The sequence below is a fragment of the Procambarus clarkii genome, chromosome 20 (genome assembly GCF_040958095.1).
Source record: "Procambarus clarkii isolate CNS0578487 chromosome 20, FALCON_Pclarkii_2.0, whole genome shotgun sequence".
NCBI classification, from domain to species: domain Eukaryota; kingdom Metazoa; phylum Arthropoda; class Malacostraca; order Decapoda; family Cambaridae; genus Procambarus; species Procambarus clarkii.
In genome coordinates this window covers 20329091-20354135 of record NC_091169.1, presented here as the reverse complement: position 1 = coordinate 20354135, position 25045 = coordinate 20329091, and the positions used below count along the sequence as shown (strand labels likewise).

At 48.4% G+C, this 25045-nt stretch overlaps 2 protein-coding genes across 6 annotated transcripts in view; one reads left to right on the top strand and one right to left on the bottom strand.

Moving 5' to 3' along the window:
- Positions 1-25045, top strand: part of LOC123755372 (ras GTPase-activating protein raskol) — a 378842-nt gene that overhangs the window by 116689 nt on the left and 237108 nt on the right. Inside the window, exon 1 of one of the 5 annotated variants that reach the window (XR_011229178.1) lies at positions 22915-23051. The exons of 1 other annotated variant lie outside the window; for it this stretch is intronic. Coding sequence is in view for 3 of the 4 variants with exons in the window: in XM_069327644.1 (XP_069183745.1) it covers positions 22976-23051 (76 nt within the window). In the remaining variant the exon portion in view is untranslated. Of the gene's footprint in view, positions 1-22914; positions 23052-25045 lie in introns of those variants that run through there. 3 more of the 5 variants (XM_069327644.1, XM_069327642.1, XM_069327645.1) reach the window with 3 other exon arrangements.
- LOC138366739 (nucleolar and coiled-body phosphoprotein 1-like) lies at positions 7165-17801 on the bottom strand. Its single transcript, XM_069328016.1, has 2 exons — positions 17720-17801; positions 7165-8963 (listed from the first exon to the last, which is right to left on the bottom strand). The coding sequence occupies exons 1-2, from the start codon at positions 17799-17801 to the stop codon at positions 7165-7167; spliced, it is 1881 nt and encodes a 626-aa protein (XP_069184117.1).

Here is a 25045-nt window from a genome sequence, read left to right as displayed (position 1 = left end):
CTTGACCATCACGGCCGTCAAAAGGAAGTGATAGCCGAGGCTATTTGAGCCACTTCCCCGACGGCAACTCGGATGGTAATCTTGGGCATAGCATTTCACCAAATCACCTCATTCTTTGGGGCACACGTGAGGAACACAAATGCGAACAAGCCTGAATGGTCCCCAGGACTATATGCGAATGAAAACTCACACCCCAGAAGTGACTCGAACCCATACTCCCAGAAGCAACGCAACTGGTAACTACAGGGCGCCTTAATCCGCTTGACCATCACAGAATGAGGTGATTTGGTGAAATGCTATGCCCAAGATTACCATCCGAGTTGCCGTCGGGGAAGTGGCTCAAATAGCCTCGGCTATCACTTCCTTTTGACGGCCGTGATGGTCAAGCGGATTAAGGCGCCCTGTAGTTACCAGTTGCGTTGCTTCTGGGAGTATGGGTTCGAGTCACTTCTGGGGTGTGAGTTTTCATTCGCATATAGTCCTGGGGACCATTCAGGCTTGTTCGCATTTGTGTTCCTCACGTGTGCCCCAAAGAATGAGGTGATTTGGTGAAATGCTATGCCCAAGATTACCATCCGAGTTGCCGTCGGGGAAGTGGCTCAAATAGCCTCGGCTATCACTTCCTTTTGACGGCCGTGATGGTCAAGCGGATTAAGGCGCCCTGTAGTTACCAGTTGCGTTGCTTCTGGGAGTATGGGTTCGAGTCACTTCTGGGGTGTGAGTTTTCATTCGCATATAGTCCTGGGGACCATTCAGGCTTGTTCGCATTTGTGTTCCTCACGTGTGCCCCAAAGAATGAGGTGATTTGGTGAAATGCTATGCCCAAGATTACCATCCGAGTTGCCGTCGGGGAAGTGGCTCAAATAGCCTCGGCTATCACTTCCTTTTGACGGCCGTGATGGTCAAGCGGATTAAGGCGCCCTGTAGTTACCAGTTGCGTTGCTTCTGGGAGTATGGGTTCGAGTCACTTCTGGGGTGTGAGTTTTCATTCGCATATAGTCCTGGGGACCATTCAGGCTTGTTCGCATTTGTGTTCCTCACGTGTGCCCCAAAGAATGAGGTGATTTGGTGAAATGCTATGCCCAAGATTACCATCCGAGTTGCCGTCGGGGAAGTGGCTCAAATAGCCTCGGCTATCACTTCCTTTTGACGGCCGTGATGGTCAAGCGGATTAAGGCGCCCTGTAGTTACCAGTTGCGTTGCTTCTGGGAGTATGGGTTCGAGTCACTTCTGGGGTGTGAGTTTTCATTCGCATATAGTCCTGGGGACCATTCAGGCTTGTTCGCATTTGTGTTCCTCACGTGTGCCCCAAAGAATGAGGTGATTTGGTGAAATGCTATGCCCAAGATTACCATCCGAGTTGCCGTCGGGGAAGTGGCTCAAATAGCCTCGGCTATCACTTCCTTTTGACGGCCGTGATGGTCAAGCGGATTAAGGCGCCCTGTAGTTACCAGTTGCGTTGCTTCTGGGAGTATGGGTTCGAGTCACTTCTGGGGTGTGAGTTTTCATTCGCATATAGTCCTGGGGACCATTCAGGCTTGTTCGCATTTGTGTTCCTCACGTGTGCCCCAAAGAATGAGGTGATTTGGTGAAATGCTATGCCCAAGATTACCATCCGAGTTGCCGTCGGGGAAGTGGCTCAAATAGCCTCGGCTATCACTTCCTTTTGACGGCCGTGATGGTCAAGCGGATTAAGGCGCCCTGTAGTTACCAGTTGCGTTGCTTCTGGGAGTATGGGTTCGAGTCACTTCTGGGGTGTGAGTTTTCATTCATATATATATATATATATATATATATATATATATATATATATATATATATATATATGTTACCTGACGTCCCCCAAGGCACAGTAGCCTCCCACTGTTCGGAGGCTATCTATGACTTCTCATTTTAATGCACCACCCTGAATGCTTCCCTAGAACGCGGTTCTTTAATCGATTTACATCCAGGTCGCTGATTACCGCTGGTTATTCAGGGGCGGGCGCCTCTCCCACCATACCCAGGATTCGAACCTGGATCCTCATCCTTGCGAGTCGTGTTTGCTAACCTCTCTTTTTAATCGTGGACATCAGAGAAGGATTTATATGAAACATTATATGAAATGGACATTGAGTAATTTAAAGTTGAAGGCTAGTTAAGTTAACACTATAATATAGTGGGGATTTTTAACACTGATATATTCGGCTCTATTATATATCGTAAGAGGGAGATCGTAAATACTAATTAGTGTGTCAGTCGCAGCATTCACTACCGCGGAGCACATCGTTGTGGGTGTCTTAAGAGATAGTGATCGCGAGCTTCTATCTTAGTGGTTAGTGATGATGGTGTGATGGTAATGTCTGTAATTGTGATATTATGATGTGTGTTTGTGTGTGTACTCACCTAATTGTGCTTGCGGGGGTTGAGCTCTGGCTCTTTGGTCCCGCCTCTCAACCGTCAATCAACAGGTGTACAGGTTCCTGAGCCTATTGGGCTCTATCATATCTACACTTGAAACTGTGTATGGAGTCAGCCTCCACCACATTGCTTCCTAATGCATTCCATTTGTCAACCACTCTGACACTCTGTGCGTGTGTGTGTGTGTGTGTGTGTGTGTTTGTGTGCGTACCTGGGTTTTTGTGTGTGTGTGTGGGGGGGGGGGGGAGGGGAGGGATTGAATGTGTTTGGTTGTACACACGTGTGTGTGTTTTTTGTGAGTGGGCGCGTGTGTGTTTGCAATACGGTGTGTGTATGTGCTCATCCCGTACTTTCACGATACTAGCTCCAGCTCTGTGACCCCGGCACACAGCCCAAATTGACATAACAATAACGCAGCCCAATATTGTCTCTTGTGCGGCCCCACCCAGACAATAGGAGGGTAACATAAATGTTGATACCATTAAACAATAAATATCAAATCTTAACGACAAGAGGAAAATGGGAAATAATAAATTGATGTATGCTATAATACATTGTAAACGCTCTTGATACAATGTGTCTGATACAGTCATACATCAGAAATAAAATAATTAATTCGTTTTTCGTTTACTGCCAAAGTGTATTGTGGTCTCCTCCCTCCCCCCCCCCATCATCCCCCCCCCACCTCCCCCCTCCCTTCCCCAAAGGTCGAACTACTGACCCTCTACAGGATCGAACCCCACAACAGGTGCCTAACCCCCCCCCCTTGGTATCTATATGCACTGCTGGGTGAACAGAGGCATTAGGTGAAAGAAAAAGGTGTCCAACTAATTTTTTTTCTCTCTCTCTCTGTCCCGCCCGGGAATCGAACCCGGGATCCCAAAATAGTGAGTCCAAAACGAAGCCAATTGGTCCCCCCCTCCCCCCGACGACCCGGTACACATATGTATCTTGGTAGGCATGTATACTCGACCAGGGCGGAGTCGAGGACGACCTCATAGTGGTGTATGGCGGTAAACTGTATACATAGTATCAGTATATATCGGATCAGTATACAGGCACACCAGGGGCCAGATTCACGAAGCAGTTACGCAAGCACTTACGAACCTGGGGCCAGATTCACGAAGCAGTTACGCAAGCACTTACGAACCTGGGGCCAGATTCACGAAGCAGTTACGCAAGCACTTACGAACCAGGGGCCAGATTCACGAAGCAGTTACGCAAGCACTTACGAACCTGGGGCCAGATTCGCGAAGCAGTTACGCAAGCACTTACGAACCTGGGGCCAGATTCACAAAGCAGTTACGCAAACACTTACGAACCTGGGGCCAGATTCACGAAGCAGTTACGCAAGAGCTTACGAGCCTGGGGCCAAATTCACGAGGCAGTTACGCAAGTACTTACGAACGTGTACATCTTTCCTCAATCTTTGACGGCTTTGTTTACAATTATTAAACAGTTAATGAGCTCCGAAGCACCAGGAGGCTGTTTATAACAATAACAACAGTTGATTGGCATGTTTTCATTTTTGTAAACTGTTTAATAAATGTAACCAAAGCCGTCAAAGATTGAGGAAAGATGTACACGTTCGTAAGTACTCGCATAACTGCTTCGTGAATTTGGCCCCAGGTTCGTAAGTGCTTGCGTAACTTCTTCGTGAATCCGGGTCCAGGATAACACAGTTGGATCCGGCTTGGATAAGAGTGTTATCCCGTGCTTGTAAACGCCCTCAGAGGCTCTGGTGCTTGATGTATCTCGTCTGGGGACTTGTAATTTACTGAGATAAAACTTTTGTTAAGTTCCCGTTTCTTGATATATTCATGCGAACTGAGGCAGTTTATATTCCGAAATATAAGAATGTAAATGTGATATAATTATGATAATAATAATAATGTTGATTATAGTGATGATAAAAATAAAAAATTATAGTAATAATATTAATAATAAAATTATAATAATGATAATAATAAAATTATAATAATGATAATAATAAAACAAAATAATAATGTTTGGTCTTGGAGGGCTGTGCACTGCCCCCTCCCCCCCCCACTGAACAACGAGGCTACTTATAGTAAATTGTGTAAATCCTCTTATAAGCTTCCGTTGGTTTGTACATGTGTGTGTGTGCACTCTTGTCCTTACACACACACACACACACACACACACACACACACACACACACACACACACACACACACACACACACACACACACACACATCAGAAGCAACTGCCTCAGTGTCACGGCCTTCGTTAAAAGTTAACTGTTAAAAGTTAACTGTTAAAAAGTTATAAGTTAAAAGTAAAGGATAAATACTTCAATTGTAAATAGGGTAAAAAGTATGAGTAATGGGGTTACTGCATTAATGTAAGCATGTTGGAGAGGCGGGGGCCAGGAGCCCAGCGCGACCCTACAAGCCCATGTGAGTACATCTAGGTGAGTGTATACATAGGGTCTCACGGCCGAGTGGTCACCGTCCGTGACTAACAATCCAGGCACTCGGGTTAGATTCCTGGTCGAGACAAAAAAAACACTTGGGCAGAATTTCCTTCACCTGATGCCTCTGTTCACTTGGCAATAAAAAAAAAGTATCTGATAATTAAACTGATGTTGTGGGTGGCATCTTGAAAATGTGTGTATGTACTCACCTAACTGTGCTTGCTGGAAGGTTGAGCTTCGGCTCTTTTGTGTGTGTGTGTGTGTGTGTGTGTGTGTGTGTGTATTCACCTAGATGTATTCACCTAGTTGTGCTTGGGGGGTTGTGCTCTGCTCTTTCGGCCCGCCTCTCAACTGTCAATCAACTGTTTCTACTACTACTTTTTTTTCACACCACACACACACACACATCCCAGGAAGCAGCCCGTGACAGCTGACTAACTCCCAGGTACCTATTTACTGCTAGGTAACAGGGACATAGGGTGAAAGAAACTCTGCCCATCATTTCTCGCCGGCGCCCGGGATCGAACCCGGGACCACAGGATCACGTGCCCAGCGTGCTGTGCGCTCGGCCACCGGCTTCCATGTACTCACCTAATTGTGTTTGCGGGGGTTGAGCTCTGGCTCTTTGGTCCCGCCTCTCAACCGTCAATCAACAGGTGTGCAGATTCCTGAGCCTATTGGGCTCTATCATATGTACACTTGAAACTGTGTATGGAGTCAGCCTCCACCACATCACTTCCTAATGCATTCCATTTGTCAACCACTCTGACACTAAAAAAAAGTTCTTTCTAAGAGTGTGTGTGTGTGTGTGTGTGTGTGTGTGTGTGTGTGTGTGTGTGGGAACTGTGCCTGCCTCTACCTGCTCGGGTACTGTGATCACGCGTACCGTGTCCTTACGGAAAACAAAAGCTCTTGTGGACTGTGGTTTCCCCTGAGAGCGGAATTATTACAGTCATAGCTCCAAGGTGCTCGTTTAAGAGCGCCATTTCCTATGTAATATGAGTTTTTTTCTTACACTATTTGCGCTCTTTAAGTTAATATTTCATGCATTCTAAATTGCATATATTAGAAGGAAATTGTGGTAAGTATGCGTGATGTATTTTGTATTTCTTGTACTGAATTGTGGTCAATTCGTCGACCCCTGAAATGGTTTCCTTTTGGTGTACTCGCAAATTGCACTCATTTTGTGCCGGCAATATCCAGGTGTTAGCTATTGGTCCCCACCTTTCTGACCGACGGTTGTCTAAACGAACTGAATCACAGTCTTTTTTCCTCTATCATATCTATTATATATGTATATGTGTAGGTGAGTTTTTTTTCTACCACAGACGTGGCCAAACATTTACAGTGCTAACCAGCAAATATACATTTTCTTCTGTCCTCCTTGGACAGGGTTAGAGATGTGTTTCCTGGGGGTTGTGTAACAAAAAAGGAGGCCTGGTCAAGGACCGGGCCACGGGGGACGCTAAGTCCCGAAATCATCTCACGATAACCTCAAGAAGATGACTCCTGGCCCTATAGTGCTTTAAGGCTACACGAATGTTCTGTAGTTCCCCATGTATGGTAAAGCAGTTAGGGAGAGAAATTGCTAAGCTAACTGCTACATAGCAGTTTTACACATTTCTTTGTTGTTCTCTTGTTACTGTAAGCGTCCGGTGATAGGCGATTACCTTGCGATGGTTTCGGGGCTCAACGCCCCCGCGGTCCGGTCCTCGACCAGGCCTCCTCGTTGCTGGACTGGTCAACCAGGCTGTTGGACGCGGCTGCTCGCAGCCTGACGGTCTTACGGCAGCTTTCTGTGTCTATGTCCTGCCGTCTCAAAAGTTCTTAATATCATCTTCTTGCTAATTCTTATTTCGTGGTGGTCGTTTGTCGCGGTGGTCGTGTGTCGTGGCAGTCGTGTCTCGTGGCGGTCGTGTCTCGTGGAGGTCGTGTGTCGCGGTGGTCGTGTGTCGTGGCGGTCGTGTCTCGTGGCGGTCGTGTCTCGTGGAGGTCGTGTGTCGTGGCGGTCGTGTCTCGTGGCGGTCGTGTCTCGCGGTGGTGGTCGTGTCTCGTGGCGGTCGTGTGTCGTGGCGGTCGTGTGTCGTGGCGGTCGTGTCTCGTGGCGGTCGTGTCTCGTGGTATGTCGTGTCTCGTGGCAGTCATTTGTCGTGGTGTAGGTCGTGTAGGTCGTTCTAGGCTGTGAATCCGGTCGTGGCGTCGAGCACCAACATAAAACTCTTGGCCTAACACAACAAGGCGTCACCAACAACAGTTTACACCACTTAATCCATGTTAAACTATCTCGGGGCCTCGTAAGCGTTCACTGGATAGTTTATGCCAGGTTTACCCCCTGTTGCAGGAGGCACTTTCTGGTTGCAGGAGGCACTTTCTCGTTGCAGGAGGCACTTTCTTGGTTGCAGGAGGTACTTTCTTGGTTGCAGGAGGCACTTTCTTGTTGCAGGAGGCACTTTCTGGTTGCAGGAGGCACTTTCTGGTTGCAGGAGGCACTTTCTTGGTTGCAGGAGGCACTTTCTTGGTTGCAGGAGGCACTTTCTTGGTTGCAGGAATCACTTTCTTGGTTGCAGGAGGCACTTTCTGGTTGCAGGAGGCACTTTCTTGGTTGCAGGAGGTACTTTCTGGTTGCAGGAGGCACTTTCTGGTTGCAGGAGGCACTTGTTGCAAGAGGCACTTTCTCGTTGCAGGAGGCACTTTCTTGGTTGCAGGAGGTACTTTCTGGTTGCAGGAGGCACTTGTTGCAAGAGGCACTTTCTCGTTGCAGGAGGCACTTTCTTGGTTGCAGGAGGTACTTTCTGGTTGCAGGAGGCACTTGTTGCAAGAGGCACTTTCTTGTTGCAGGAGGCACTTTCTTGTTGCAGGAGGCACTTTCTTGGTTGCAGGAGGCACTTTCTGGTTGCAGGAGGCACTTTCGTGGTTGCAGGAGGTACTTTCTGGTTGCAGGAGGCACTTTCTGGTTGCAGGAGGCACTTGTTGCAAGAGGCACTTTCTCGTTGCAGGAGGCACTTTCTTGGTTGCAGGAGGTACTTTCTGGTTGCAGGAGGCACTTGTTGCAAGAGGTACTTTCTCGTTGCAGGAGGCACTTTCTTGGTTGCAGGAGGTACTTTCTGGTTGCAGGAGGCACTTGTTGCAAGAGGCACTTTCTTGTTGCAGGAGGCACTTTCTTGTTGCAGGAGGCACTTTCTTGTTGCAGGAGGCACTTTCTTGGTTGCAGGAGGCACTTTCTGGTTGCAGGAGGCACTTTCTTGGTTGCAGGAGGTACTTTCTGGTTGCAGGAGGCACTTTCTGGTTGCAGGAGGCACTTGTTGCAAGAGGCACTTTCTCGTTGCAGGAGGCACTTTCTTGGTTGCAGGAGGTACTTTCTGGTTGCAGGAGGCACTTGTTGCAAGAGGTACTTTCTCGTTGCAGGAGGCACTTTCTTGGTTGCAGGAGGTACTTTCTGGTTGCAGGAGGCACTTGTTGCAAGAGGCACTTTCTTGTTGCAGGAGGCACTTTCTTGTTGCAGGAGGCACTTTCTTGGTTGCAGGAGGCACTTTCTTGTTGCAGGAGGCACTTGTTGCAAGATGCACTTTCTTGTTGCAGGAGGCACTTTCTTGGTTGCAGGAGGCACTTTCTTGTTGCAGGAGGCACTTTCTTGGTTGCAGGAGGCACTTTCTTGGTTGCAGGAGGCACTTTCTTGTTGCAGGAGGCACTTTCTTGGTTGCAGGAGGCACTTTCTTGTTGCAGGAGGCACTTTCTTGGTTGCAGGAGGCACTTTCTTGTTGCAGGAGGCACTTTCTTGGTTGCAGGAGGCACTTTCTTGTTGCAGGAGGCACTTTCTTGGTTGCAGGAGGCACTTTCTTGTTGCAGGAGGCACTTTCTTGGTTGCAGGAGGCACTTTCTTGTTGCAGGAGGCACTTTCTTGGTTGCAGGAGGCACTTTCTTGTTGCAGGAGGCACTTTCTTGGTTGCAGGAGGCACTTTCTTGTTGCAGGAGGCTTTTTCTGGTTGCAAGAGGCACTTTCTTGTTGTAGGAAGCAATTTCTGGTTGCAAGAGGCACTTCCTTGTTGCAGGAGGCTCTTGTTGCAAGAGCCACTTTCTGGTTGCAAGAGGCACTTGCCTGCCGTCATCCCCAGACCGAGTGACTGCTGTTGCACGCCATACCACCGTTGCATCATGCCCATATTATTTAATCTTGACATCAACCTCACCAGAGTCTCGTTCTGTTCCAGGTACGGTGGTGACTGAAGGTGTTTGGGGCACTGTAGGTGTTCTCAGGTAAGTTTACGGAGTATACGAGACGAAAGGTGTTCTGCAGATGAGTATCCCCCTGCTGAACATGGAGAGAGATGTTCTGCTGGTGAGAACTCCTCCCTGCAGAATATCTATGTTGTTCTGAGGTCAGGACACGAGGTATGAACACACACAACTTGTCTCGAAGATGGAATCGAGCCACTGCTGGAACTTAGGCAGGAAATGCCCTGAGAAAGAGGGTGGTTGATATGTGACCATGGTGGGGGTAGGAATTAATGCTGTGTGTGTATACTGTTAAACCTTGTTAGTGGTGGGGAGCTGTGTGTGTGTGTGTGTGTGTGTGTGTGTGTGTGTGTGTGTGTGTGTGTGTGTGTGTGTGTGTGTGTGTGTGTGTGTGTGTGTGTGTGTGTGTGTGTGTGTGTGTACTTACCTAGTTGTCCTTGCGGGGGTTGTGAGCTCTGGCTTTTTGGTCCCGCCTCTCAACTGTCAATCAACTGGTGTACAGGTTCCTGAGCCTACTGGGCTCTATTATATCTACATTGTAAACTGTGTATGGAGTCATCCTCCACCACATCACTGCCTAATACATTCCATCCGGTAACTACTCTGACACTGAAAAAGTTCTTTCTAACGTCCCTGTGGCTCATGTGGGTACTCAGTTTCCACCTGTGTCCCATTGTGTGTGTGTGTGTGTGTGTACTCACCTAGTTGTGTTTGCGGGGGTTGAGCTCTGGCTCTTTGGTCCCGCCTCTCAACCGTCAATCAACAGGTGTACAGATTCCTGAGCCTATTGGGCTCTATCATATCTACACTTGAAGCTGTGTATGGAGTCAGCCTCCACCACATCACTTCCTAATGCATTCCATTTATCAACCACTCTGACACTAAAACACTCTGACACTGTGTGTGTGTGTGTGTGTGTGTGTGTGTGTGTGTGTGTGTGTGTGTGTGTGTGTGTGTGTGTGTGTGTGTGTGTGTGTTTGTGTGTGTGTGTGTGTGTGTGTGTGTGTGTGTGTGTGTGTGTGTGTGTTTGTGTGTGTGTGTGTGTGTGTGTGTGTGTGTGTGTGTGTGTGTGTGTGTGTGTGTGTGTGTGTGTACTCACCTATATGTACTCACCTATATGTGCTTGCAGGATCGAGCATTGACTCTTGGATCCCGCCTTTCGAGCATCGGTTGTTTACAGCAATGACTCCTGTCCCATTTCCCTATCATACCTGGTTTTAAAATTATGAATAGTATTTGCTTCCACAACCTGTTCCTGAAGTGCATTCCATTTCCCCACTACTCTCACGCTAAAAGAAAACTTCCTTACATCTCTGTGACTCATCTGAGTTTCAAGCTTCCATCCATGTCCTCTCGTTCTGTTACTATTCCGTGTGAACATTTCGTCTATGTCCACTCTGTCAATTCCTCTGAGTATCTTATACGTTCCTATCATGTCCCCCCTCTCCCTTCTTCTTTCTAGTGTCGTAAGGCACAGTTCCCTCAGGCGCTCTTCATACCCCATCCCTCGTAGCTCTGGGACGAGTCTCGTTGCAAACCTCTGAACCTTTTCCAGTTTCATTATATGCTTCTTCAGATGGGGACTCCATGATGAGGCGGCATACTCTAAGACTGGCCTTACGTAGGCAGTGTAAAGCGCCCTAAATGCCTCCTTACTTAGGTTTCTGAATGATGTTCTAACTTTTGCCAGTGTAGAGTACGCTGCTGTCGTTATCCTATTAATATGTGCCTCAGGAGATAGATTAGGTGTTACGTCCACCCCCAGGTCTCTTTCACGCGTCGTTACAGGTAGGCTGTTCCCCTTCATTGTGTACTGTCCCTTTGGTCTCCTATCTCCTAGTCCCATTTCCATAACTTTACATTTGCTCGTGTTGAATTCTAGTAGCCATTTCTCTGACCATCTCTGCAATCTGTTCAGGTCCTCTTGGAGGATCCTGCAATCCTCATCTGTCACAACTCTTCTCATCAACTTTGCATCATCCGCAAACATCGACATGTAGGACTCTACGCCTGTAAACATGTCGTTAACATATACAAGAAATAGAATTGGTCCCAGCACCGATCCTTGTGGTACTCCACTTGTTACTGTTCGCCAGTCCGACTTCTCGCCCCTTACCGTAACTCTTTGGCTCCTTCCTGTTAGGTAGTTCCTTATCCATTCTAGGACCTTTCCCCCCACCCCCGCCTGCCTCTCGAGCTTGAACAGCAGTCTCATGTGCGGTACTGTATCAAAGGCTTTTTGGCAGTCCAGAAATATGCAGTCTGCCCAACCATCTCTGTCCTGTCTTATCCTCGTTATTTTATCATAGAATTCCAGAAGGTTTGTTAGGCACGATTTCCCTGTCCAGAACCCATGTTGATGTTTGTTCACAAACCTAATGTTCTCCAGGTGTGCAACCAGTCGTAGCCTAATTATTCTTTCCAGTATTTTACAGGGGATGCTTGTCAGTGATACAGGTCTGTAGTTAAGTGCCTCCTCCCTATCTCCTTTCTTGAAGATCGGCACGACATTTGCCTTCTTCCAGCAACTGGGCAATTCTCCTGACATAAGTGACTCATTAAAGATCATTGCCAGAGGCACGCTGAGGGCCTGTGCTGCTTCTTTTAGTATCCATGGTGATACTTTGTCTGGTCCAACTGCTTTAGTTGCATCTAGAGTTGTCAACTGTTTCATTACCTCCTCTGCTGTCACCTCTATATCTGATAGTCTTTCATCTAGGGTAACCCCTTCCAACAATGGGAGCTGCTCAGGCTCGGTAGTGAACACTCCATGGAAACTGGCATTCAGTGCCTCGCAGATTTCCTTGTCACTTTCAGTATATGCCCCCTCTGTCTTCCTTAGTCTTGTCACTTGGTCGTTCACCGACATTTTTCTTCTTATATGACTGTGTAGTAACTTAGGTTGTTTTTTCGCTTTGATTGCAATATCGTTCTCATAGTCCCTTTCCGATGTTCGTCTTATGTTAATGTAATCGTTCCTAGCTCTGTTGTATCTGCTTCTGTTGTCCTCTGTTCTTTGTCTTCTGTACTTCCTCCACTCCCGCCTGCTGGCCATTTTTGCTTCCTGACACTGTCTATTAAACCATGGGTTATTATATTCCTTCTTATTTTTTCCCTTTACCGTTGGTATAAATCTCTCTTCGGCCTCCTGGCATTTCTGTATGACTAGGTCCATCATATCTTGGACTGTTTTTCCTCTAATTTCTTCCTCCCACTGCACTTCACCCAGATAGTCCCTTATCCTCATATAGTCCCCTTTCCTGTAGTCAGCTCTCCTTTCCCAGATCTCTTGTCCCATGGTCATAATTTTGAATTCCATCATGTAGTCAAAGACTAGGACACAATGGTCACTGGCCCCTAGAGGTATTTCATGCTCTAAATTCTCGATATCTTCTACGTTCTGGGTGAAAATCAGGTCTAATAGGCTCGGTGCATCTCCTCCTCTTTCCCTTGTGTCTTCCTTCACATGTTGTGTCAGGAAATTCCTGTCTATAACATCTACTAATTTTGCTCCCCACGTTTCATCCCCTCCATGGGGATTCCTTGATTCCCAATTTATCTCTCCATGATTTAGGTCCCCCATGATCAGCAGCTTCGCTCTCATTCTGTGGGCTAGTGTTGCTGCCTTCTGCAGTTCATCTATACATGCTTTGTTGTTGTCATCATACTCCTGCCTGGGTCTTCTACTGTTTGGTGGGGGATTGTAGATTACCAAGATCACAATCTTCCTCCCATCTACTGTCAGAGTTCCATGTATGAAGCTTGTGCACTCATTGGTAACTCGATTTCCCAGGTCTTCAAACTTCCATTTCCGCTTTATTAGGAGTGCTACTCCCCCTCCCTGTCTCTGTGTCCTCTCTTTTCGTATCACCTGGTACCCTTCAGGAAAGATAGCATCTGAGATCATGTCATTAATTTTAGTTTCCACAATTGCAACTATGTCAGGATCTGCTTCACTCACTCTTTCTTTTATCTCTTCTGCTTTATTAGATACCCACACATTAGATGTGTGTGTGTGTGTGTGTGTGTGTGTGTGTGTGTGTGTTTGAATGAGCTCTTAAAATATTTAAGCCATATTTTTTTTTGTTTAGATCGTATTGGTCGTTTGAACTTCCGGTAATAAATGAGTCGGGGGTCAATTGAATTGCATGATTTTATGTTTTTTTTTTTTCACTCGTTGAACCATTAACTCTTTCCGCAGCTGTAGTTAGGTTCACTTGTTCACTCTCGGTGTCTTCTGGCTAATTGGTACTCTGGGCGCTGTACACACAACTCACTCATGTGATGCACTCAACACATACTCACGTTGCACTCAACACATACTCATGTGATGCACTCAACACATACTCATGTGATGCACTCACCACATACTCATGAGTTGTGTTCAGCATACACTCATGCGTGATGCACTCACCTGATCACTCGTTACTAATGTGACCCAAGAATGGGAGGCACGAGTTCATAACATGACCTGAAAATGAGGCAGAGCCAGCGGGTCACGTGACCCCCCCCCCTCTTTACCACCCACCCCCTCTTTATCACCCCCCCTTCTTTATCACCCCCCCCCCCTCTTTATCACTCCCTCGTTATTTATCGCTTCCTTTCTCCTAGCAATTACCAATTCATATCTTAATTATGGCCACGGTATTTCTCCCTGGGCCGGCTGGGGGTTGATCTTCCCCACTACCCTCCCCCCCTCTCACCCCACCCATCCCCCCATTCCTTGTCGAGGACATGAAGACACCATTTTTAGGGGCCTGGCGCATGGGTAATGGGTTCCAGGGCTCTTTCTGGCATCAGAAACTCTATTTAAAAGAGCCATTGTGTGACCCCATAGATTGTCTGACCCCAGATTACGTGACACCCCCCCCCCGTCTGGGTTTAAGGGGGGGGTCAAGTCGGGTGATTGGGTGATTAGATGATATGTTTGGGTGTGATTGGTCAGGTGGAGCTCTGTTATTTTTGGCCTTTATGTCATTGATACAGTCCACGTGGTTAGTGAAGGCATGTCCCAGTGTGAACACACCACAAAGATGTATGACTGTTCATTCCTCTGGACTCTATGGGGTCTCGAACCCCGGATCCCCAAAAGTGTGCGGCCGTAGCGCTATCAATTTAGTTTATATCCACGGAAGTGTAGAGGTATTTCCATGAGTCTCCAATTGGTCTTCGCCAATGGTAAGCATCGGCTTTAGCATCTGAGCTCATGTCGTAGCTCAGTCGATTAAGGCAGTGTCTGGGATGCTCCCGGACGCAGGTTCGAATCCTCGGCACGGCCCTTGTGGATTTGTTCATTTGAGCATCTGCAGTACTTGGGTCGTCTCCCACAGTGTTCAGTTCTAGTAAGAGGCCTCCAGGGAAGCGACTATTATCTACTACAAGTATCATGGTGAATTTTTTTTTTATTAAGATATGAGGTACATCTGCATTAGTGCAGTTACCCTAGACTATATGAAGTGGAGTACAGTGTGTCAAAAAAGCTAACTAGGTGATGCTAAAAAATCCCCATCACACAGGATGGTTAGTCATACAGAGGCATGTGATAAGCGGTCTGCACTGGCAGACTCCAGTGAAGTGGATCATGGTGAAGTGGTCTGTCAGCAAGGATTAAGTCTACGTTTGCCTCTCCCAGCACTGTGGTCATCCTCCAGAGACTTATCCTCACCCCTTCCAAATGCCCCTTCCCTATGCCCCTGTTACCTAGCAGTAAAATAGGTACCTGGGTGTTAGTCAGTTGTCACGGGCTACTTCCTGGGGGTTGAGGACCGGGCCGCGGGGACACTAAAGCCCCGAAATCATCTCAAGATAACCTCAAGAAGAAGTTCTATACAGTCGTAATGGCTTGGCGCTTTCCCCTACATATCCTGATCCCTTCCAAGTGCTATATAGTCGTAATGGCTTGGCGCTTACCCCTATTAATTCCCCTCCCTCCCTCCTCCAGAGACTACGCCAAAGTTAAGGACTGGAGTGAGTTGTCTAACAAGTATATCGCGTATGTCATGCACAGGGGAGCTCGTCTGATGTAGACTCGAACTCTTGTATCTAAGACAATTTTAACAAGTCATGAATTCCAAGCCTTGCATCCAAGCATTCCAAACCTAGCCTTGTCCTCCACACTACACTGTGTGAGTGGGATCTACAGATAAGGACCAGCTTGGTCTGCCAATCCAACGAGTGTTATTAAATTACTTTTCTCAGGATAATCTTGACCGTTGTGCAAGATCACGTGGAGAAGAATATCCCCCTCATGGCTATCTTGAGGTTATCTTGAGGCGATTTCGGGGCATAGCGTCCCCGCGGCCCGGTCCTCGACCAGGCCTCCTTTTTGTTACACATCCCCAGCAAGCAGCCCGTAGCAGTTGTCTAACTCCCAGGTACCTATTTACTGCTAGGTCAACAAGGGCATCAGGGTGAAAGAAACTGTGCTCATTTGTTTCTGCCTCCAATGGGGATCGAACCCGGAACCTCAGGACTACGAATCCCGAGCGCTGTCCACTCAGCTGTCAGGCCCCTAAACACCATTGTCTTAAGTTTCCATTCTGAAAAATAAAATGGAACTGTTATGCCTAACCGGAAACTTTGGGACTTAGGCAACCCACAGACCTTATTGTAGTGGTCAATATATGACTTTTAATATACGGTATTTAGGTGAATTACTTTAGTGAGAAAATAACCTCGAACATGTCAATGTTTGTAGATGATGCTAACCCTAGCAAGGAATGTAAAAAGAGAGGAATAGTGAACAAACAAATGGTTGCTAGAATTCAATCCCAAAAAGTGTAAGGTTATGAAGAAATGAAACGGTGGCCAGAAGTTATCTGCTCCATAAAAATGGGGAAAGAGAGAGAAAGGAATTATCAAGGGAAAGCGCCAAGCCATTACGACTATTATAGGACTGGAAAGGGGTCAGGATAAAGATTTGGGATGGGACGGGGGAAAGGAATAGTGTCTAACCACTTGGACGGTCGGGGATTGAACGCCGACCTGCATGGGGAGGTGGGGAAGACAACTATTGGAATTGTAAAGGGAGACAAATTTGCGAGTGGTTATAATTACAGTACTGACTCCAGAGGCACAGATAAACAGGGGACACAGATAAACAGGGGACACAGATAAACAGGGGACACAGATAAACAGGGGACACAGATAAACAGGGGACACAGATAAACAGGGGACACATATGGGACGCTAACATTTGCACGTCGCTTAGAAACCTGACTACGGACTCTTTTTTCAAGGCAATCTATGCAATCTTTGGTCAACCAATACTGCAATCACCGGCAACCCAATCCAATCTAATCTAAAGACTCCCGGTCAAACCCAAGCCAACCCAACCCAGTCTAACTTACTCCAACCAAACTCGACCAAAAGAAATAGATTAAAATGTTTTACTAAGGTGGACTAGATGTGAGGTCACTATGACGTCATAATGTTGATGCTGGTGCAGGTTTTAGACCCTACTGGTCCTGCCTGGGATCAGACCCTACTGGTCCTGGCTGGGATCAGACCCTACTGGTCCTGGCTGGGATCAGACCCTACTGGTCCTGGCTGGGATCAGACCCTACTGGTCCTGGCTGGGATCAGACCCTACTGGTCCTGCCTGGGATCAGACCCTACTGGTCCTGGCTGGGATCAGACCCTACTGGTCCTGGCTGGGATCAGACCCTACTGGTCCTGGCTGGGATCAGACCCTACTGGTCCTGCCTGGGATCAGACCCTACTGGTCCTGGCTGGGATCAGACCCTAGTGGTCCTGGCTGGGATCAGACCCTACTGGTGCTGGCTGGGATCAGACCCTTACTGGTCCTGGCTGGGATCAGACCCTACTGGTCCTGGCTGGGATCAGACCCTACTGGTCCTGCCTGGGATCAGACCCTACTGGTCCTGCCTGGGATCAGACCCTTCTGGTCCTGCCTGGGATCAGACCCTACTGGTCCTGCATGGGATCAGACCCTACTGGTCCTGCCTGGGATCAGACCCTACTGGTCCTGGCTGGGATCAGACCCTACTGGTCCTGCCTGGGATCAGACCCTTCTGGTCCTGCCTGGGATCAGACCCTACTGGTCCTGCATGGGATCAGACCCTACTGGTCCTGCCTGGGATCAGACCCTACTGGTCCTGCCTGGGATCAGACCCTACTGGTCCTGGCTGGGATCAGACCCTACTGGTCCTGCCTGGGATCAGACCCTACTGGTCCTGCATGGGATCAGACCCTTACTGGTCCTGGCTGGGATCAGACCTACTGGTGCTGGCTGGGATCAGACCCTACTGGTCCTGCCTGGGATCAGACCCTACTGGTCCTGCCTGGGATCAGACCTACTGGTCCTGGCTGGGATCAGACCTACTGGTCGTGGCTGGGATCAGACCTACTGGTCCTGGCTGGGATTAGACCTACTGGTCCTGGCTGGGATCAGACCCTACTGGTCCTGCCTGGGATCAGACCCTACTGGTCCTGGCTGGGATCAGACCCTACTGGTCCTGGCTGGGATCAGACCTACTGGTCCTGGCTGGGATCAGACCTACTGGTCCTGGCTGGGATCAGACCTACTGGTCCTGGCTGGGATCAGACCTACTGGTCCTGGCTGGGATCAGACCTACTGGTCCTGGCTGGGATCAGACCTACTGGTCCTGGCTGAAATCAGACCTACTGGGATCAGACTGCCAGTTGCCCCATGGGTCACGACCCACGGGACTGTAAACAACTCGAACCCTGGGTCGCTTAGGGGTCATCGCCTCGGAGCGATAGATACCCTTGCCCCCAGGGAGTCAATGACAGTAAACAGGAAAGGGGAGAAGGGGGAGGTAGGGACAGGGGATGGGACGGGGATGGGACGGGACGGAGGGAAAGGACGTGGCACTATGTGGCACTATAGTCCGTAAATGAAGTCCCTCATCACCCCTGCTTGTGTGGTGAGAGGCCCCGAGGGCCAGCAAACGACTGGCACTTCCCTGCTGATTATTTCACCTCCAGCGTTCAACTTGACTGTTGTGGCAAGAGATGGGCATGGCAGAGTCCTTCGGAAGGGAGGGGGCGGGGAGGGGGGGGAGGGGGGCAGCAACATCCGGGTAAACTTTGTGTTCCAGTTAATGAACAGGGAGGGAAGGGAACTATCAGGAGAGAGCGCCGAGCCATTTTGGACTTTATATAGCACTGGGGGATGGGTGAGGATAGTGCGGCTAGTGCTGTGTGTGTGTGGTGTTCTTACCTTGTTGTACTTGTGGGGGTGGAGCTCTGGCTCTTTAGGCCCACCTCTCAACTGTCAATCAATTGTTTTTTTTATACATACACGCACACACACACACACACACACACACACACACACACACACACACACACACACACACACACACACACACACACACACACACACACACACACACACACACACACACACCCTATTGCTTTTAGTCGCTGGACCAAAGAGCCAAAAGCTCAATCCTCGCAAACACAACTAGGTGAGTACACCAAGGAAGCAGCCCGTAGCAGCTGTCTAACTCCCAGGTACCTATTTACTGCTAGGTGAACAGAGGCATCATAGTGAAAGAAACTCTGCCCATTTGTTTCCGCCTGCGCCGGGGATCGAACCCGGAACCTTAGGACTACGAATCTACGAATCCCGAGCGCTGTCCACTCAGTCGTCAGGCCCCTAATGTGTAGTAGCTAGTGCTAGTGAGGTTAGTGTTGCGTATAGTGTAAATAGTGTTGTGTGTAGTGAAGGTAGCGTGATGGAGGGGGGGGGGGGCGGGGGCTGGGGTTCACGAGGAGGGTAAGATGAAGAGGGGCGAATTAAGACACGTCTTAAGACACATCTTAGTGTCCGTCGCCAGTAGTGAATCTCTCCTTACCGCCTAGACGAGCGGCGGAGAGAGAGAGAGAGGAATCGCGTAGTTACTCCCAGTTAACTACCACTAAACGATATCTTGACAGTTAAGGAGTGAGGAGGGGTGAGATAAAGCACTGGGGGGGGGGGAGGGGGGTACAGAGGGTGAGTGGGGCTAATGAGGGGGGGGGGCAAGGAGGGGGTAGTTCAGACACCAACCTTGGGGCACAGTTCTTGCAGTATGAGCAGTGTCGCGCGCGCGGGTGGGTAGGTCGCTCCTCTCTTCCTTCCTCTGATGTGTAAACACCAGCCCTCTCCCGGGGCAGCCGACGGCTTCCCCGTCACGCGGGAGCCGTAGTGTCAGTGTCACCTGAGTGTCGTGCTACCGGTCGACGTAGTGTCGATGCTAGATAGTGATGTGGGCCTTGAGATCCCCCCGTACTCGCGACAGAACACCGATGTTCTTACTCTTCCTCCTTGTGTGAAGGTTGTGGACTGATATGTGCCAGGGTAGGGATGTGTTGTGGCCCCCAGAGCCCCCACGGGCGGCGTGGAGGGGCTTAGAAAGATGTGATAGTGGAATGTGGAGCTCTATGATGACGTATGTAGAGTTCTATTCAAATATTTTCACTCTGGTGAAAATTATGCACTCTTTACATTTCAGAGTGCATAAGTCTAATGTCAGAGAGAGGGAGCTGGAGAGAGAGATGGAGATGGAGAGAGAGAGAAAGATGGAGATAGATGGACGAGTCGAAAGAAAAAGAATAAAGTGCTTGAGGTGTATTTTCTCAAGAGATTATTCACTCCATTGAACCCAGGGTCCAATCCATCTGAAGGAGAGCGTCCACACTTGTCCTCTGATGAAGTCATTGGTCTTAATACTGTGTTGTATGTGGTCATACATCAATGTGTGTCTTATGTGGCCATACATCCACTTACTGTGCCACGCCATACTGGGTGTATGCTCACTGGGAGACCTTTGTATATATTTCATTATATATTTTTCATTGTATATATTTCATATTTCATTTCAAGCAGTCTCCGTGGTGTAGTGGTAAGACACTCGCCTGGCGTTCCGCGAGCGCTATGTCATGGGTTCGTATCCTGGCCGGGGAGGATTTACTGGGCGCAATTCCTTAACTGTAGCCTCTGTTTAACGCAACAGTAAAATGTGTACTTGGATGAAAAAACGATTCTTCGCGGCAGGGGATCGTATTCCAGGGACCTGCCCGAAACGCTACGCGTACTAGTGGCTCTACAAGAATGTAACAACTCTTGTATATATCTCAAAAAAAAAAAAAAATTAGATCTTTCCCAATCTGTCAATGAATCTCGTGTCCTTCGATAAAATCTTGGGTGAATCTGTGGCACAGATGTTCCCAGTCTGTTTCCCAGTGGGGTTAAATCCCAAAGTTTAGGAATTTTAGGGATTTACCTCCTTGTATCTGTGATTTTCTTTTTCAAGTGCCTTTCGTCACTTCTCGTGGCAATTGCTTCGGCATACGAACTTGGCACTTGGCACTCTGATATGGTAATGACTTATGCTGAGTATACACACTGCCAGAGCATCTTGGACAGCGTCTTGTAGTTGACTAAGAGAGTTGTGGATGCTGGGGAGGTGTTGCTACCCCTTGTACAGGTGTTTCTATTGAGGTACATCTACAGGGGCACCTCTGTACAGTTGTCGTGCTGGCTACAGCTGTCTAGTAAAGCACTGACAGGTAGACACTGGCAGGTAGGCACTGACAGGTAGGCACTGACAGGTAGGCACTGACAGGTAGACACTATCAGGTAGACACTGGCAGGTAGACACTGACAGGTAGACACTGGCAGGTAGACACTGACAGGTAGACACTATCAGGTAGGCACTGACAGGTAGACACTATCAGGTAGACACTGACAAGTAGACACTGACAGGTAGACTCTGACAGGTAGGCACTGACAAGTAGACACTGACAAGTAGACACTGACAGGTAGACACTGACAGGTAGACACTGACAGGTAGGCACTGACAGATAGACACTGACAGGTAGGCACTGACAAGTAGACACTGACAAGTAGACACTGACAGGTAGGCACTGACAGGTAGACTCTGACAGGTAGGCACTGACAAGTAGACACTGACAAGTAGACACTGACAGGTAGACTCTGACAGGTAGGCACTGACAAGTAGACACTGACAAGTAGACACTGACAGGTAGACACTGACAGGTAGACACTGACAGGTAGGCACTGACAGATAGACACTGACAGGTAGGCACTGACAGGTAGACACTGACAAGTAGACACTGACAAGTAGACACTGACAGGTAGACACTGACAGGTAGGCACTGACAGATAGACACTGACAGGTAGGCACTGACAAGTAGACACTGACAAGTAGACACTGACAGGTAGACACTGACAGGTAGACACTGACAGGTAGACACTGACAGGTAGGCACTGACAGATAGACACTGACAGGTAGGCACTGACAAGTAGACACTGACAAGTAGACACTGACAGGTAGACTCTGACAGGTAGGCACTGGCAGATAGACACTGACAGGTAGGCACTGACAAGTAGACACTGACAAGTAGACACTGACAGGTAGACTCTGACAGGTAGGCACTGACAAGTAGACACTGACAGGTAGACACTGACAGGTAGACACTGACAGGTAGGCACTGACAGATAGACACTGACAGGTAGGCACTGACAAGTAGACACTGACAAGTAGACACTGACAGGTAGGCACTGACAGGTAGACTCTGACAGGTAGGCACTGACAAGTAGACACTGACAAGTAGACACTGACAAGTAGACACTGACAAGTAGACACTGACAGGTAGACACTGACAGGTAGACACTGACAGGTAGGCACTGACAGATAGACACTGACAGGTAGGCACTGACAAGTAGACACTGACAAGTAGACACTGACAGGTAGACACTGACAGGTAGACACTGACAGGTAGACACTGACAGGTAGACACTGACAGGTAGACACTGACAGGTAGGCACTGACAGGTAACACATTTTTCCTGGGTCTCCCCTCACGACGAAACCACAGTCACTCTGTTTATTTACAAGTTTTCTGCCATTACCTCCTGTGATAGTTGCCACCAGTACTAGTTGCCATAATGTACTAGTTCTTCTTTGGTCCCTAAATCTGTTTCAGGCCTGGGCCCCCAATCCAGTCTATAGCTAAATACAATGTAACGTGATCAAAACCTGTGCCCATGGAACGAGATCACTTAATCCTAATTAATCCTAATTCCTAATTAGGCCCTTAATCCTAATTTTGCCCCCGGAATACGACCCGCCAAATCGTTTAACAACTAGGTATCTATTCATAGGATTGATGCCCGGTCAATATTTCCCGGCTAGGATACGAACCCAGGCCAGAGTGCTTGCGAAGCGCCGGGCGAGTGCTTTACCATTGCGCCATAAGGGAAATCCTAAGCTAAAATGTCATAATTCTGATATAATACCCTCAACGCTCTTAAATATTACGTGACTTTACATATTAACAACAATTCATAACTCCTTGGGACTCGAATGCAAATTAGGGCAATTAACTATCAACCAAATTAGATTCTGCTTTACATCATATTATCTCTAAAAACATAGTTACATCTTGAGAGGTTATCTTGAGATGATTTCGGGGCTTTTAGTGTGCCCGCGGCCCGGTCCTCGACCAGGCCTCCACCCTCCAGGAAGCAGCCCGTGACAGCTGACTAACACCCAGGTACCTATTTTACTGCTAGGTAACAGGGGCATAGGGTGAAAGAAACTCTGCCCATTGTTTCTCGCCGGCACCTGGGATCGAACCCAGGACCACAGGATCACAAGTCCCGCGTGCTGTCCGCTCGGCCGACCGGCTGTCCGCTCGGCCGACCGACTCCCTTATGAGCATAAATCGTAATTTACATATCATTTCACATTATTTTCTATGTTCTCAGATGTAAATTATCTGAAGAAGATGCACAAATATTCACATATGCAAATTATACGATAACTACAACCTTGAAGAAATCTTCGTTGCAGGACAAAGATGGAACCATCGTGCTGGTTATTACCCCAGACGCACGTCTTTAACCCATGAACCACGATCTGCTAATGATGATATATCCTAGGATCCACCTTTATCCTCTAGGAGTCTGGAGACTCCGGACTGGTAGGTAGCCAATCCAATTGGGTTCGATCCCCCGTCCTGGTACAAGAATTTTATCATCGATTCATCGCGTTACTGTAATTCCTGGTGTGTCTACAGGCTCCTAAATCATTTGCATACTGTTTATATCTATCTATTTACTCTAACCAACATTTGCGTACTCAAGATGCTAAGAGTGCATGTGGCACATCACCTTAAAACTTTCTTGAATTATTGTCTCACTCGCAAGTATGCAAATGAAAGTAAGTACTTGTGTAAAGGAGGAAATGTATATGTTTATTTCTCAGAATGTTTGGCAACATGTTTATTGTTTGTGATGTGTGTCTATGTATGTATTAACACGATGTACTGAACGGGGTGAGAATAGCTTGAGCTACCTCATCCCTTTGTGTGTATTTTACCTCAATAAACTTATTTCAATCTCAATTTCAATGAAAATAAGCAAATTAGGATAAGCTACTGTACTTGCGGTACAGAAAACCTAATCTGAAACATGGCCCCCATCCACTAGGCTTCCACCAAGTCTGAACATTGGCCCCCATCCACTAGGCTTCCACCAGGTCTGAACATAGCCCCCATCCACTAGGCTTCCACCAGGTCTGAACATTGGCCCCCATCCACTAGGCTTCCACCAAGTCTGAACATTGGCCCCCATCCACTAGGCTTCCACCAGGTCTGAACATAGCCCCCATCCACTAGGCTTCCACCAGGTCTGAACATAGCCCCCATCCACTAGGCTTCCACCAAGTCTGAACATAGCCCCCATCCACTATGCTTCCACCAGGTCTGAACATGACCCCCATCCACTAGGCTTCCACCAGGGTCTGAACATGACCCCCATCCACTAGGCTTCCACCAAGTCTGAACATTGGCCCCCATCCACTAGGCTTCCACCAGGTCTGAACATAGCCCCCATCCACTAGGCTTCCACCAGGTCTGAACATAGCCCCCATCCACTAGGCTTCCACCAAGTCTGAACATAGCCCCCATCCACTATGCTTCCACCAGGTCTGAACATGACCCCCATCCACTAGGCTTCCACCAGGGTCTGAACATGACCCCCATCCACTAGGCTTCCACCAAGTCTGAACATGGCCCCCATCCACTAGGCTTCCACCAGGTCTGAACATGGCCCCCCATCCACTAGGCTTCCACCAAGACTGAACATGGCCCCATCCACTAGGCTTCCACCAGGGTCTGAACATGGCTCCCCATCCACTAGGCTTCCACCAAGACTGAACATAGCCCCCATCCACTAGGCTTCCACCAAGTCTGAACATGGCCCCCATCCACTAGGCTTCCACCAGGTCTGAACATTGGCCCCTACGAGGTCCCCCCCCTCTCTAGCCCCCAACAACATGCCCCCCCCCCCCTTCAACCAGCTTCAACAAGCACTTTGAGGTTGAACTTAACCACAAACACCACTAATGAAACAGCTAATGTTGGCGAGGGTCTGATACACCACACAGTGTGAGCGGCGGGAAGGGAAATGGTGTGGGGGGTTTAGAATTAGAATTATTTTAGAATTAGAACTTCATTTTGTTGATGGTCGTGCGTGTGTACCAAGTGTGTGTGTGGTCGATATCGTCTGGTTAGAGAGAGAGTTGTTGTTTTAGATTTAGTTACTCAGAACGAAGTGTCCATGTAGCACGGGCTATGGTGAGCCCGTAATTAGAGAGAGAGAGAGAGAGCATTTGTGTTCTTAAGATGCTGGTTAGGGGGAGGTGGGGGGAGGGGAGATGGTGTGGGAGGTGGGGGGCGGACGGGGGTTCAGGGGGGGGGGGTTAAGGTTTCGTAGAGGCAAGGGTTAAACTGGTCAAAGGGTTAGAAGTAAAGAACATACAAGTGTGTTATACTATCTTGAGGTTATCTTCAGATGATTTCGGGGCTTTAGTGTCCCCGCGGCCCGGTCCTCGACCAGGCCTCCACCCCCCAGGAAGCAGCCCGTGACAGCTGACTAACACCCAGGTACCTATTTTACTGCTAGGTAACAGGGG

Coding starts and splice junctions, on each gene's coding strand:
- LOC138366739 (XM_069328016.1), bottom strand. CDS start 17,801: ATGACCCCTAAGCGACCCAGGGTTCGAGTTGTTTACAGTCCCGTGGGT. Junction 8,964..17,719: donor CAACTGGCAGTCTGATCCCA/GTAGGTCTGATT, acceptor GGCGTGCAACAG/CAGTCACTCGGTCTGGGGAT.